Below are 16,859 nucleotides of genomic sequence, written 5' to 3' on the forward strand. Positions count from 1 at the left end.
AGCCAACGATGCTTCAACACCCTATGCAAAGGGTATTCACGACCGCATATCCTATTTTGCATACAAACACTATTTTATGTTGAAGCAAGCAGGTTGAACTGGATTGTCAAAAGTATAAACTGTAAAAAAAGACGATGTGGTAAGATGGTCTTGATAAGTAGTAAAATAATATATTTTTTAAAAATACTGTGTGGCTGTTACTCCGTTAGAGTGATCATATAAACCTGAAAGTAAAATCCTAAAACGCCACTCTTCTATTTAATTTGCGTCGGCAGTTACACAGGATTCATATACCCACTACCTACACTAGGCTACATAGAACCGCTTAACATAAAGAGTTATTTTCGTATTGATTCAAAAGTAAGATTATTCACGTAGGCTATCGCAAAGTAGGTTTAGCCCGAAAGATTGCAGTTGTAATATGAAACTCCAAGTGGATGACATCAGTGAGCGGACGGTTCCCGTTCACTCCCTCGCAGTGACATCACTGAGCGCCTGCTTTTCGCCAGCGCTGAGTGTCTGCACAAGTCTCACAAAGGAGTACCTGACGCTTGGATGCATTCAACACTAACCGACCACTTCACGGGCATTTACACAGGTGACTATAAAGTTTCCTCCTGTTATTCGCTCATATTTTAATGTAGCCTGTGTGTCGGGTTATTCTTTGCTATACACAGTTGTTGGTTACATTTGGGCAGTTCGCAAGGAAAACGGGATGTCTTAGTTGAACATTTGCTTTGCGCTTGAACACGTAGCCTGTCTTTCTCGTAGCTAATATCTAGTGAATTTAACGGAATCATTCTTGTTTACTTTGTATTACAGGGGAAAGAATGGGAAGCTCACTGTTAAAAAAAAAAAACTGTTTTAAACTGTTGGCTATGTAGCGATTTCTGCACGTATATGCTTTTGTAGATTGTTTAGCCTACTATTAATACATGCAAGGAATTAATGGACAAGAATGGATTTCTCTTTGACATTCCAGCCCCACCACGCAGCGCGATTAGTTGACAGCTTTTGTCTTTGTAGCCTAAGGTAATGCGCTAGCTACCGTTATTCAACAATAACTTGGACTGTCTTTCGTTTCAAGAACTTTAGCGAACTGACTGACTGATTTTCGCTAGCTTGATTCAGTCATCTGTTGCTGAGTGTATGTATTTACGTAGCCTGGCTATGTGCTTCGTTGTTCTTGTGTTCGTTCTATTTCCCCCCAGCTATTTAATTTGCGCCTGCTAGCCTATAAAACTGTGTGTAGCCTAAATGCGTGTTTTGTTACCATTATATTGTAACCTGCCAATAGCAATGCCAGAATTGTAACTTTAGTCCCACTATTAAATTATTGGGCTGCTGTAAAGTCTGTGTTTACCTACACCGTTATCACGATTGTAGCTCATGAATAATGTATTTATCGAGAAACACCCCCTTTAAAGGTTAATTCCTACCTGACAGACCTCTCGTGCGTGTCGGTCGTTACCATGGCAGAAAGAACCCCCCCGAGTCCCGACCCCCCCTTTGTGACCAGCACATTCCATTTAGAATTTGAATGCAGCAGTGACACGCCGGCTTTACCGTACCACCGTCTGGAATAGTGCACAGACGATTTGAACACCCACACTTCTTCTGAAATGCTGTTTACAAGCGGTACACTAATATACTAGTTTAGGATATGCTACTTTCCCAAACCTTTTCTCACGGTCAAAGAATTTGTTACTTTTAAATATGCAGCACGTTGATTGGTTGGGGGTCCGGGTTTTGTGTTATAGGCTAATACTCTTCTGGTTTGATTTCCACGCTTGTGAAAATTACTGAATGCATTGCCATTGAACGAGATCGTTGTGTTGACATCTTTTGCTCTTTTGCGCGTTACGCCAGCGCGTGCTTTAAAACCGTTTTATCTCCTCTTGAGTGGACTTGCTCACATATACAGTTTGCTATCCCTTCCGCACGTTCCAGGTGTGCTCTAAACACGTTTACGGTAGGCATGTTTTTGGAACGAAAGACGGTAGCCTACGTAGCCTATTATTTAGTAAATGCTTTTATGGGAGAAGCAAAGGATAAACTAGTGACTATCATTGAGGGCATTGTGGATGGATCTCCATAAACTGCCCGATTGAGTATTTGGCTGTTTTGCTGATCACTCCCTGCCGCCCATTATTTGCAGTTGTTACAAACGTCTCTAGGTGATAGACGTGGCCCTGTTCATTATATTACAGTATAAATCAGATTTACAGCTGTGTGGCGTCCAGCTCTAATCAATATGGTAACATCCCTGAGCACCATTACCCACATTAAAAAAATAATTAAAAAAACCTGGGTAACCTTGCCTGGGGCATCAAGAACCTGCTGAAGAGGACCAGACAGTGGAATCTTTGCTGGGGGTTGTTTTGCCCCTTGCTGAGCACTTACACTAGTTTCAAGTTAATGCTGAATAATTGATACAGCATGTAGCCTATGTTTAATTGAGACAACAGATCTGGAAGGTTGTAAGGTTTTATTTTCTTCTTTTTTTAATGGAAATCTCCTTTTTGTCACATTTAGGGGGAAAACGACATTAAAAAAAGCTGACACTGCGATGTAAAAATGGTCATGCTGATGTCTGATTTCGGTGAATTTGCAAAAGGGTTTTAAAGGATTTGTGCTAGTTCTACAGGATTTTTTTTGATGGTATACACACACACTGTGTGTGCGCTGGGTCCAGCCTCAGCAAAAAATAAAGAAATAAATTAAAATTAGTTTGCAGTTTGAGTGGCAACTGGATTAGCACATTGTGTAATGAATTAACATGTGATTTGAGATAAGCTGCTTTTGTAGTAACTTGACTGTGCCGCCCAGTCCTCTAGACGGGGGTTTGTATTGTGACACACGGCTTGGAATGTTGAATTTTGCATTTGGTTGGTGCGCAGCTGAATTTGAGTGAAAGGGGGTGGAATTTAATGGCTACGTGCACAGGGTGTAGACCATTTAAAATTGTTTATAACAAACTGAGGAAGTGATGTCAGCACTCCCAGAAAAGTTCCGGTGGGTTGTGTGTTTTGTTTAACAGTAGAGCCGTGTTGTTTAGTGGTAGATTGCTCTGAGACCTGGAACAAACTTGCTGTCAACTCAAAGTTTACACACCTTTTCAGAATGATCCTGTTTGCTCTTTTTTCAGATCTAATGTATTGACCAATTATGGAAAAAAAGGCTAGCTAGTTAATGCTGTCTCTCTCCAATGACTTGTGGTTTACCCAATTTCTTTACTACCACATCACTGGGCACATGTGCTGGTCCATCCCTTTAGCTGCTCATAAAAGGGTGTAATAAAATGTGTGATAGTATGCTTTCAGTGGTTCTGTCCTTTTTATGTATGGAATTTATTTCTTTGATATCATTTTTGCAGCTGTTATTGCATTATGACCAAGCATAAAACAGTAAGCATAAAAAAATCACTACGAAAGTGTTTGTTTCTCATATGATCAGCCAATGTGGTTATTTTGTTTTAGTATAAGTTCGGTATGAATTGCATAAGGATATAGCCTAATTACTATGGTGTTTTGAATTAGTACAGACATGACATGATTGGTCATTGTAATAGCATGATTGAATGGCAGAACCCCCCCCCCCACCCCCATCTGTCAAGATTTGCATGCTGAACATTAAATATTTGTTAGAATCCTTGAGCCCATCACAGATTTTAATTGGGCTCTCAGTTTCCAATTGAACACTGTATAAATTCTGTGCTGTGTCTCCTCACTGAGTCACAGCTTCCGGACACACTGGATTTGCAGACAGGGGACATTATAGCGAAGGAAACAGGTGATGTGGGTGTAAGAGGAACTGGACAAGGTGAAAAGGTCAGTTCATTGAACTCAACTCCATCGTCTACCACAAATGGCTTTGGCGCATTGCCTTTTTAGTCTTCCTCCAGCTGTTGATCCCCATGGCCCAGCCCACCGGTGCCATGTTTCTGCTCTGGTCTTCTGTCGCGCAAGAATGCATGACTTCATTACTGCATTCCAAACATTTTTATTTTTACTTTGTCCCAGACGAACATTAGGTCTGATATTTTTATCATGGGAAGAAAAAAGAAGGAAAGGGAAGGGGGGGAGTCAATGGTTAAAGAGAACATATTTCTTAATTTGCTAAAAGAAAATGTTGTAATTGAACCACCTGTTTACCTAAAGAGTCCAAGGAACTTTAAACAATTCTGCATTGCTTTTACCCCTTTTTGCTTCCCAACGTGGAATTGTAGTTTTATTAGCGCACATTGCCACAATGTTCTTGATTGGTTAAGGAGAGCACAGGCAATTAGGCTTGAACTTTTAATCCACTTTAAGTGGTCCTGTAACTTTGCATGTTGCCACACTTTTCCTGGGTGGGAGTTCACTCTTCCTTAAAATTTGTCTGCTGAAGTCAGAAAAAAATCAATAAATAAAATAAAAACGAACCAAAATCTTGCACACAATGCATTTTGATGAGGTGCCAGTTACGACCAACTGCAAATCATAATACGTAGAAGCTAACTATCACTGAAAAACAAGGAAAAGAAAGAGACCTTAAGACATTTGAAGCTGAGTTCAATGACAGTTTCGGACACCAGTGGCAGCCTCTCTGTCCTTTCCTCAGGTTCACCCCTTATGTGATGCTGACATTTTTTTTATAGAACAGAAAGGGTGCATCCATTGGCCTCTGTTGGCCTCCAGAAGCATAGGGTTAACCTCGCACCTCTTTGAGATCTTTCCATCTTCTTTGAATTTTTAAGCCATAAGGACCAAGTCTTATCTGACTGTGAATTCAATGAACAGTTTTTGAGGGCAGATCTTTCTTTGAGTTTGAAGTTAATTTAATTTGCCTACTTTTTTTGGTAGCTGTGGAATAATATCAGATAACGCAGAATCTCTCTTAACAGATCAATGTGAGTTTAATTACAGATGTGCATTTTTACGGTGTACAGGCACTGGAAGATTTTAAATATCCCTCCAGGGCACCTGGGGCTGTTTCCTGAATAATGTAACTAAATACTCTATTGAACAAAATTGTTTGTAGATACATAGCTTTGTTTCTGCTCAAAGATGAGCTCCACAGAAAATTTAGTTGATTTTTCCAAGCAACACACCAGTTGCCTAGTTGGCCCTTTTAAGTGAGATTAACTAATCACTGATTTGGGTATGTGTAATAGGGTCACTGGAAGTGCACAGGAGATTACAGTGGTTGGAACTTTTGAGACTAGTAATTTCACCCTTAGTGAACATTGCTAATGCATCTCTGCAAACTGGCATTCTATCAGATTTCCGCTGTAAGATTTGCTGCATTGGAGCCTTAGCAGTGTCCAATTTGAATCTGCAGTTTAAACAGCACATATTTGAATGAAGAAATCAGCCTCGCCCCCCCTCCCCACAGACCATTCCAGCAGCCATCCCCAGGTGAGATTCCATTACATGCAAATCCCAGCCATCCTGCCAGCTGCCAAACGTTCACCCGACAAAAAAGCTCATGAAATGATAAGAACAGACACCTAGCCAGTGACAATAACCTTGGTCACATGGTCCCACAGGCTTTGAAGTGATGTCATCATCCGCATGGTTCTGCCCCACTTTCCAAGTGGAGGACACAGCAAACGGGCGCAGTAGGTGATGCCCAGTAATTCTGCCCGATGCTGCATACAGCCTCGTCTGAGTGACTAGCTCCGCTAACATCTGCTGCTCTCCTATTGGCCCACAGGGCACTGCTTCTCTCGTCGGTCCGCACGACGATCCTCCGGACTTCAGAGGGGAGATTTGCCTTGGCTTTCATGACTCAGATATTCCTCCTGGAGTAAAGTGAGCCTCAGAGGGGGAGACATGCAGGCGTCTGGGAGGCATTTCCTCGCATTCCGCTGCTCCACGACCCCTGTGAGAGAGTACGCATGTCTGATGCCCTGGGCAACAGATAGCGCTGTTCAGCAGACGATAGGGTTTAAATTTTCAGACAATGTCCTAATACCGCTGTCTGTGCGTGCGTGTGTGTGTGTGTGCGCGTCTGTGTGTGCGTGTTTGTGAGTGTGTGTGCATGGAGTGCGTGTGTGATTGTGTGTGGTTTCCTCCATTGGTTTGATGTAGGCCATGTGAACGTGAGCCAGGTGTTGGCTGCCAGGTGATAAACAGGAGAGGGATGGCAGGCTCAGGCAGGAAGTGTGACAGCAGAACACGTGGGAGTTTATTATAGGTGTCACTCCCGACGGCTTGGTCTGCGAGATGAGTCAGGGCAGAGTTCCAGGGCGCAGGACGGCGAGGGGATTTGGGACTCATCAGATAACCTTACTTACGCAGGGCCAGGGTCAGGGCAGGCGGGCGGAGACACAGCACGCCCCGTCCGCCACTCCCACCTTCACATTTCCTGTTTCCCGTTTCCTGTAAGCATTGTGTGACATCTCAGGGGAATGGCAGGGATTACGACACAGTGGGCTTTAAAGCTTAAAGCGGCTTTATAACGGTCGCTTATGTAAGAAAATAAAATGCAGGGAAAGCAATTTTCCAAACAATCTTGTGCGAGCCAGTGACTTGATACATTTAACAGGAGACTCCCTGAGTTTCTATATCAAACACTGAATAAATGAAACATTCGGTTTTCTGTTTTGCATCATGACTGCATATTATGCGGAACAGAAAAACAAATGTTTCATTCATTTCACTGTTTGATATTGAAAGTCAGTGGAATGGTGGAACTCAAGCGATTTTGTTTTTCTCCTGGAATCTTCAAATATAGCCTATTTTGAGCTGTAATTATATGTTGATTTTTAAGACTATCTGTATGGTAAACTACTGGCATTCCTTTTCCCAGGGAAATGACTCAGACACCCTTGAGGAAACTTTCTTCGGATATTTTTTAGAAGCATATATCCACAGGTGCGATATAGGGGTACACTTTCACCAATGTTTTTTGTCACGTATGTAGATACACATGAATAAGAAACAGTTTCTTTAAAATCATGTGCTGGAGTTGAAGCTATAAAGGCTTACAGCTGGCAGTTCCACCTCAGGAAGGCATTTCCTGATGCTCAGGAACTTCCTGTCCCAAGCACAACCCTCCCAAATCTATAAACAGGGGCCGAAACCACCACCGGAGGACAGGCCATTTGTTCCCTAGTTCCACACCCCCAACATTTCTCTCTGCCTCTTTCTCTTCCTCCCTGGTTCCTCGCCTCTCTGATTATAAACATTGTGTGGCTCCTTTTTTGTTTCAGTTTATGGAAAGAGGAGGAGGCACGTGGAAGCATTTAACAGGGATTTTCTAGCACAGGCTAGCAAATGGCAGATGTTACATATGCCCCAGGGAGAGGAGTCATATAGGCTACATTCTTAGCATGCTGTCCAGACCAACAGTTTGACTGGGTTATGCGCAGCTGATACACTACAGTGCACTTGAATTTCCACTGAATATGATGAACTCTGTGAATTAGTGATATTAGCATCAGATAAGCTAAGTAATAGCCTGTATGTACTCAAATATGATGGATGAGGATGGTGATTATTATTATAATTTATTAGGCCTAGGCCTAGGCCTATATGCTCCAAAGTTGACGACAGTGTTGAAGTGCACGTTTTATTGCCATCGTATCAGCTATTATTGTGAAATGTGTTTTTAGTGACTGAAATAGTAGCCTAACTCCGACCATTCAGTGTGGCTGCTTGTTCCAGTAGCTTCTGAAACAGACCAGACCCAAACTGCAATTGCAGTCAAAGTAATTATTTTATCAGGTTTTTTTGAGGCATTTAAAATGACAGTTGTCTTGCAGTGAATAATGTACAGAGTACAGATGTATCCCTTAAAGGGTTGGGAGAATATCACTATCGAGGTTAAATGGTTAGCCTGACATAGCACATTGCCTTTGTGCTTTATTTCAGTAATGTTGGGAGACAGCTGTTTTGTCGTTACAAAACAGGGCTGTCTATCAGGAAAAGGCGAAAGCTTGGTTTTATTAGCCAGATTAGTCATATTTAATTGACACCTGTGTGTATAATGATGCTTGAATAGGTCTGACGTGTGTGTGTGTGTGGACAACGACAGAAAATTGCGACAGATGATTAAGTGTGCTTCTGTCCTTGGTTATGAGAAAAAAATGGAAGCTCTCTCAGCCAGTCCAGCTGAATTTCTCATAAATGAATGACGTCACGCGGGGACATAATGCAAATTGAGGAACCATTCTCCTCTCCCCACTCGCATTCAGCCGATTATACGATAGCCGAAATGAACTTGGCGATTCATTAGCGTGGAGAGATCGAGTGACAAGTTCATGGGAAACGCTTTTCGGGAATTATCTGCCACCACCGTTTTTCTGCGCTGCCATTTCCTCATAAAAACCGGTGTTATTTTTTTTTAAAAAAGGCATGAGTTTGGTTTGTAACTCCAGCTTACGTGTCAAGAAGCAAACAGTGTCCATATTGTACATTTTATGTGAAAATTTACACCGAAAAATGTGTAGCTTTATTTAATCTCCAGAGCATCTTAGTGATTAAATGGGTCTAAAAATAGGCTACCCAATTAGAGTAAAATGTATTCCATCAGACTTTTTTTTTTTTTTTTTTACTGAGCAATCAACAATCCGTTCTCAGTTTCACATAATCATGGTATATTTGTTATCAGCCTTGAGCTTGAATAAGGTAGGCTATTTCATCTCTGCTTTGACACCTGCTCGCATTAAAAGTGAGTTGGACCCCACGTAAAAAGGCTGAAGGTCAAAGGTATTTCATAAGAACTTTTTTTCCACAGAAAAGAACAGAGGACAGTAAACGTGTGGGAGAGGATAGATGACAGATGCTTTCTGCCGGGTTTTCTGGCCTGCCCTCTCTCTCTCGAGGCCTGTGTGCCGTAGCGTGGCGAGGCCGTCGGCCCAGTGCCGGGGCTGGGCTACTGTTCACAGTCGCCGTGCACTCCTGCCCTCCTAGTGCCGGCTGTGCCCGTTTGTGCCTCTTATATTACACGCAGGCTTTGGCTTAGCCGCACGCGCGCACTTAAGCTCCCGCAAAGGAACACGCAGCAGTGCACAGATACACACAGGCACAGGTACACACACACACACAGAGGCACACACAAAAAACACACGCACAACACACACATAAACATATATGCACACATGCGCTCACACAAACAACTACACATACACACACACATAAACACGTATATACACACACACACATGAGCACATACACACACATAAACACACGCACGCACACATACGCAACACACACACAAGCACACAAACCCGCACTGACACACGCATACACACACACTCTGTCCGCTGGCAAACTTTTCACACTCTTCACGTAGCCTCTGGTTGCAGACACTGCAAGCATGCACACAAACAGACACATTCTTACATCCTGAGGCACAGAAGACTGGCTAAGCTCCTATCCCTCTTGGTCTGTGGCATAGAAGTTCCTTCCAAAACCATTCAGCATTTTTTCTGCTAATCTTGTGGTTCCGGCGACAAAATAAATAAAAGAAAAAATGAAAAACTTTCCTGTCCAGAGTAGAGAGGTGGGAGGAAGCTTTTAGGGAAAAATACAATGTAGCCTTCCTGCATTCTGTTTCATAACAAGACCGGCCTCTGCTCTTTCTTTTAGAAAAATCATAAAGGGCCTGTGTTGTGAGAGAAGGTATCCACAGCGGTAGAGAAGGTCATCTTACTTTCTTATTTATCTGAGAGCCTCTTCGACAAACGCTGGGCCGTAGCCGTGGAAACTACCGCTGCGGCGGCAGAGCAGCCATCAGCGGCAGCACCGACCCCGGTTAATTATTGTGTTGTGTTGCTGTTCAGAATGGATTTAGGCTGTGTAAAAAAACAGCATTATTAATTTGCTGAAAGGCTTTGTCTGAGTCCGCATTAATCCCCCCCACAACACACCCTGAATGGGGAATCGCTTTCAGAAACCCGTGTTCGGAGTGACATATGGGCGTGAGGTATTAAGGTTTAATTTCCTTAGACTAAGGCTAATTTGTTGGGGGGTGGGCAGGCTAGCGTGCGGTCCCCGCAAACACACACAAACCCGCACACACACACACACACCCACAGATGATGTGTCTGCCTGAGAGGCGGGTAGGTTGACTAAAAAATGGTGCTTTAGTCGGAATTAGCATGGGGATAATTTCCCTCCCGCCAGCACCTCGTGACGGATGCTGTCCAATTTACAATCTATTCATTTGGCAGGGGGAGTCTCTTGGGGACTTACAAATGCGCACTTAACACGCTAAGCGAATTTACAGTCAAACCGGTGCCACTGTGCGGGGAAATGCCTCGAGACCTGCGAACAATGGGAGAGAAGGATTATTATTATAATTTTTAGAAACATTGCGGTGGTGTATAAAAAGGTGGGGTGTCATATCTCTGTGGAAAACAGCCATGAATCAGCCTTCCTGATTGATTGGGGAAGGTCATTCCACCATTGGGAGAAGAGGCAGGAAAAGAGGCAGGGCCAGGAGAGACTCTCTTTTTCCTTCACACACCCAGTGACTTATGCACTCAAACCCCCACCACACAGGCTATTCTCTATTCTAATGTTGTGCTGTGGACAAACTGACAGCTCCAGGCCATTGGATTAAAAGACAAATAAAACTGAGAAAATAAACGTACAATAAAATGATTAAGTTTACACATTAGGCTGCCTGTTGTGGGCATATCTTTCTGAATAATGAGAAACAAAGTCACTGTCGTTCACCTTCCTCTGTGTTTTTGACATTTATATTATTCTCATAAATAATTCTGATGTTCTATTAAGTTTTTCATAGTCTGCCCAATTCCCTAAACTTTACTGATGTAATTAACCTGTCAGGGCCCAATAGGGACAAGGAGGTCAACGCTAATATGAATGAGTCACGTTTAATTAGCGCCTCCGGTGGACTGTGCGGCCTTTTTCTGTCTTACATTCTCGACATCAGACCCCGGAGGTGTTTATTCCATCCACTCATGCTTACTCGCTCATGTCAATCCAGAAGCAGCTGCCTGTTTAACAAGTGCAGTTATTAAAGTTGTAGAGCGGTCCACAGAGACCAACGAGAAGACAGGTGGCCAAAAATTTGGCTTTTCCCTCTGCACCGGCCAGCTTTTACATAAAAAAATGGGCTTAGGCATTCATGGCTCGGCAGTTGAAATTAACCAGTTGTTTCCTGAGGTAGAAATGAGAAGGCCAGGTTTGTGGCACCCAGAACGGGTGTTGATTTCGCTAAGGTGACTTCCACGGCCATCCATTTTGGAGAGGAATAAGACTGCAGCAGCCTTCCTCAGGTCCTCAAGAAGTCTGGAGCTGGAAAGCTGTGACAGGGTGCATCGGATTATAATGTATTAGGTCTACTCGCAGCGTCAGTGAATTAATCTTTCTGTGACTTTATCTTAAGACCCTACTCTTGAACTGCACCAGTTTTTTGGGCTGAGAAGGGGGAAGGCGGTTTAGCTTCGAGCACATTGATCGGGTACTTGTATCAGAGCGGACGGCTTGCATCGCTTGTCAGTCGCTGCAGTATCGATTCACTGCAGTGCCCTCCTGTGTCTCGTCCTTGGCAACCAGGGCTGGCACCCTGGGGCACCCCCTACCAGAGAAGCCCCCCCCCACCCCCCCTCCTGCTCCACCAACAGAGGAGCTGTCCTCAACCCCTAACTATGAACAGTGATGTCCTCGCACGATTTTGTAAACTGTCAAATTTCCAGTCAGTATCTCTACACTGCAGGAAAATCCGCACTTTATGCTCAATCTCCGCTCTTTACTTCATCTGAAATCTGTCTTCTCGTAACCTGGACAGCACCTAGCCATCTTTTTACCTGAACATCCGTCAGACACTGAGAGTATATATAGGCCTATTCATTCCCAGATTAGTAACACTAGAGCAACTGCATAATACAGTAGAGGAGATGTGACAGCTTGTCAATGAAGTAATTATGGGGCTTTGAAACAGCATCAGCTTTGTAGCCTGTGTCTCCTTCATAATGCAAGAGTGCACTGATAGGTGTTATTATTTCAGAGATAGTCAGGATGCAGCTCATTTCACCTCCTTCTCAAACTGTAGCATGATTGGCCGCACAAATGTAAATGTACTACGATGGCTGAGCAGATATTTTATTAGCCATCGTAATGTTGTTTAAAATTTAGGCCTAATACTGCTGGCTAAATATTGTAAATGTAAATGTACTACGATGGCTAAACAGACATTTTCTGACAATATATTTTGTGCAGTTGTAACACATGGATATTTGATATGTTTGGTAAGATTCTACATGTAGGATCCTGATGGCCTGTTCAGAATTAGATACGCAAAATTCACTTGGGCATCAATGACATGTACATTGCAGGTGGGGTACTGGCTTTTCAACTCCTGCGCTGGAAAGTAGCCTAAATATGCAGAAGACATGGCTGTGCTGCAGTCATTCATTTGACTTTGCATTTGTTATGTGAAATAATAATAATAATAATAATAATAATAATTATTATTATTATTATTATTATTATTATTATTATTATTATTATACGTTGGAAGAACTCGGGGAGACCTGATGCTGAAAAGTCCTGTGTTATTTAGCATTGTGCAAAATAGTAGTTAAATGTTTGCCATTTGGCTTTACAAAATTAAGGAAAATTACTTAGCTATGTCTTCTTAACGTTTAATTTCTCTACCATTCAAAATGAAAAGAGTGAATGTTCATTTTGCGTTTCTATGAGAAAAGACCTGTTGGGACTGTTTGGGAAGATAGTTTGTCAGTCTGGAAGTGTGCTACTGTGTAATACTGATTCATCCTGTTGAACCGGAAGCCTCTCTTAAGGGAGTTACCTCTTGTTTGAAAGGGAAGTGCTCGGCACTGTGTGTACAGTGCGCACGCATGTGTGCGTGTGTGTGCGTGCACGTATCTGTGTGCGTGTGTGCTGCTTCTCTCCGATCTGATCATATTTTTTCTGTTGTTATGGTGAAATTTGCGCCCTGATTTTTCGTGGTCATAAATTGCCTTCAGGTCAATTAGTGAAATGAAATAGCTTCAGTTTACCGAGACCGTATCAGATGCAGACATCATGATCCAATACGTAGGTCAAAATGTCGTTGTGCCTCGGTTGGTGTTGATATAACTCCCACCAAACAGGACTGTTCCCCTGGCAACCCTCCGATTAGGGCCTACCCCCCCCACAACCCACCCCCACCACAACCTCCAAAATGATATGCACTAATTAGTGGTATTGTTTTTGAGATTCTTAAGTCCCCTCTCAAGAACTGACATTTTTTTATGAATTATGAATGGACTGTAAAATAAGACAGAGAGGAGGGTTTAGGCTGGTTTGCTGTGAAGTGTGGGGGTGTGTTAGCGTAGCTTGTCGCAGGGTCTTGGCAGGAGTTTGCAGTAATGAGGCTCGGCTGGCGCGCAAACCCTGTGGGTGTGTGTGTGTGAATGTCGTCCCCGAAGGCCTTTGGAAACCTGTTAATAAAACCGCATGAAGCAATCCAAAAAACCGTGGTCCTGTGAACAGAGGCCTTGGCTTGCGACGGGAACGCACTTCACTGGCTTGGAAGGTTTCCTCACACCGCACTGGTTTATGGGTCGTATAAAACGGTGGTGACAAAAAGCCACCCCCCCCCCCTCCCCCCGCCCCATCACATGGAACCTCACCTCAGGGTTTGCTTGCTTCTTTCCATTTGATTGTTCATGCCCTTGGGAGACATTAGGAAGTAGTGATGGGTACGAGTAATGGATTGATCGATTACTCATCGTATAGGTGCTCAGTCTTATCTTTTTCATTTTCTCATAAAGGCTACGCATGTACAACTAGTTGTTGAAACTTGTTGAAACTTGGTTCCATTTATTACTTTATCATGCAGTATGTAAAAAAGAAGAAACACATAAAAATAGAGGATATTTCTTCATTTAATATGAACAAACTAAAGAAATGATATATTTTGAAATATTTTTTGATTGCAATTTAACTTTTTTTTGGTATGCCGTTATAAAAGTGGGATAATGTCTGAGGGGCTGAGTGTTATGCAGTTTGAACCCCCAGCTGAGGAAATTTGCCCAAGGCATATTTACTACCTCCGTCAACTGTAATGAAAACAGACATTTCAAAATAAACAATTCTATTGGAATGGAAACGTTACTTAAGTATTCCAGCAAGCAACCCATCCCAAATAAGAATGCGTCTTTCTAGTACCTCAACCGGGTTACCTAATAATAAAATTCTGTTTGGTTTTAAGAAGAAATGGCCTCACAGCATGTTTGTTTTAATGTAGCCTATAGCTAGCCAACTGCTCAAAACAGGCTAAACTGTAAACATAGTCAAGCTATAAGTAGGCTAGCTACTGTCTACAGTCATTGATGGACAAGCTGACACTGTTGATAAGTATATTATAGCCTAACTGTTGGCGTGCTTGCTTTTACAAATTTCCACTTTATTTATCAAGTCAGAACAATGCACATGAATTTAGAATGGTGATTGAACTTTTGTAGGAGCTATTTCGTAGCTGGGTAGGCCTAGCCTATATGTTGAAAATAATTCACAATCAAAATCCCTGCCAATCAAAATTGAGTATTCAGCCACGCCATTATATATTGCTATTGTGGCCACACAGCATTTGTGAGTAAAATTATTTATATCTAATCTCACACTGACTGTATTTATTGACACAGTCGGCTAAGCATTAAGACTTTATCATGATGGAAAAAATTGAGTATTGATGTGCGTTGATGTGATATGCCTGCATGCATTTTCTATTAGGCCCAGCCAAAATGTGTTCTAAAAATAGATTTTCCCCCATGCTAGGACAGGGTTTTTCCTGACTCGTGCTTAGGTGGTGAGTTTGTGTGACAGCTAATATTTTACTGCCACTGTCAACTCAACGTGTCGACTCCCTATATTTAGCTACAAGTTCTGGTCTTCAGGAGACCACCACAGTAGATTGAGATGTAGGCTATAAAAATGAAACGCTTGACAAAAATTCGAACAATTTAAATATGTATTGAAGGGTTAAATATTTTAAGTGCCATACCTGTTTCTGTTTAGGATTCCAAAAATCTACCTACTTTAACCAGACAATAGGCTACATCACGCAGAACAGGGAATCATGGACACATTTTTTTATATGCTGGTTGACGGACTGTTTTATCTTTTGCATTGAATTCACATTTGTTAAGTTTTGTGTGTAGTGTGCACTCACATTGCGGAGAGCAACGTCCAGATTGCTTCCCCGGGACTTAAAAAAAACAGGCTGGAGATGAATAAGAAACTACACTCCATTTCATCGAAACCTGTTACGAGCTTCTCTATTTAGAAGCAATTAAGAGGATGTAGATGGTTGAATGCAGCCATCTGTTCTGTGAATTATCACAAGGAGAAAAGAGGAGAGTAATTGTTACAGGAAGATAGAAATTTGGTGCTTATTGATGACTCGTACATCAGAAAGGTGTCAAACGTCGGTGTCAGAGTATAGCATTCCGCAGGAAGAAAATGGAATTGTTCCTGCTATGGCACAAGGTCCTTGCAGTAAGCTTATGCTCTGTAAAGTAAAGTTTTAAACATCATATAACATTTCAGACTTTTTATGAAGCCCTGTGGCCTCAGTGGAATAGCTGTGGGATTTAAGTTTAGGAGTTTAATATATCAAGAGTCTTGCAGTGAGGGGAAGGACATTCCAGACATTGATAGATACACTTCAACAAAATACCCAGCTGAGGACTATTTCATAATGTCTCCTGTCCTCACAGGTCAGCTGTTCTTGGCTTATGAACAAAGGAATATGTGATATCAGGAGCTATTCGGCATCAAGCTGAAATGCACTCTCTGTGGAGCAGTGCCTTCGAAGCAGGCCGTGTTTCTGCAATGATACGTTTGTGACATTTTAAAACTTATTACCGCCATGATATTTGCAGTTTTAGGAATGTAACATGAACGGTTTCGCCCTCACCTGTGACAGAGCTGGGGCTTATGGGGGAATGGAGGTGTTTGTTATTTCAACAAGACCTGAGGGGGAGTGAGGGTGGGGGTTGGCATCTGCCAGAGTCTCATTTGTTCTCACCTCAGGCCAAGGCTACCCCCAGAGCCTTGTCAGGACATGCTGCAGTTTCCCAGCAGAAAATCAAAGGAGTTTTCAGTTTTTTTCCCTTTTTGCGCTAACCACTAAACACAGGGGCCCGCTTGGTTTTTTGTGTTGCCTCTGCACAGTGAAACTGCATACTTTGGCTATGTTGCAGCATTTCAAATACAATACGAACTTTGCTGTTGGGTGGATTCATTTGACATTCATTTATATTAATTAATTTACATATAGCCTAATAAATAAATGTTCAGCCCTTGACCACGTCACTACTATGTGTGTTTGTCTGTGTGTCTGTTTCTATATATAACACTTCATATTTGTACAACACTCCCTAAGTACATTTTTACACTTTTAATTTGTGAGCTTTCACTGAGATGCTAACAGCATGCATGTATGCAGCAGAATAAGCCTTCTGCCCAGTTAATCTGTGTGTAAGGGTTTTGCTTAAACTAGTTTGTAAGAAAGATTCCAAAGCATTTTGTTGGGTTTTGTTGAGCATCTTTGCTAAAGTTGTTAGGCCTTTACTAATCAGGATTTTTTTGGTCTGCTTTTGTTTCTCCAGACAAAATGGAAGATCGCCAATGAGCGATTGTCTTCATTGGTGGAATGGACCAGGAAGCGTAGCCTGAGAAGAAACAACATGGCCGCCCACCGTATCCGAGCGACGAACAACAACAATGCACTCCCTCGCTGCAAATCTGAGGGGACTCTCATTGACCTCAGCGAGGGGGTGTCTGAGGCCAGCCTCACAGATGTCAAAGGTCAGCATCTCACACCATTTACAAAGCGTAACAGTTTTAGGGCTATATTTACTAAGGATTTACAGGGCTTTTGCAGATGTT

At 42.4% G+C, this 16,859-nt stretch overlaps 1 protein-coding gene across 1 annotated transcript in view; it reads left to right on the plus strand.

The window, feature by feature from the left end:
- Positions 1 to 459: 459 nt before the first annotated feature.
- Positions 460 to 16,859, plus strand: part of sh3bp4a (SH3-domain binding protein 4a) — a 38,776-nt gene continuing 22,376 nt past the window's right edge. Inside the window, exons 1-2 of the mRNA XM_035411326.1 lie at positions 460 to 598; positions 16,580 to 16,778. Coding sequence (XP_035267217.1) covers positions 16,658 to 16,778 — 121 coding nt within the window. The 5' untranslated portion in view covers positions 460 to 598; positions 16,580 to 16,657. The remainder of the gene's footprint in view (positions 599 to 16,579; positions 16,779 to 16,859) is intronic.

The sequence above is a fragment of the Anguilla anguilla genome, chromosome 3 (genome assembly GCF_013347855.1).
Source record: "Anguilla anguilla isolate fAngAng1 chromosome 3, fAngAng1.pri, whole genome shotgun sequence".
NCBI lineage: Eukaryota > Metazoa > Chordata > Actinopteri > Anguilliformes > Anguillidae > Anguilla > Anguilla anguilla.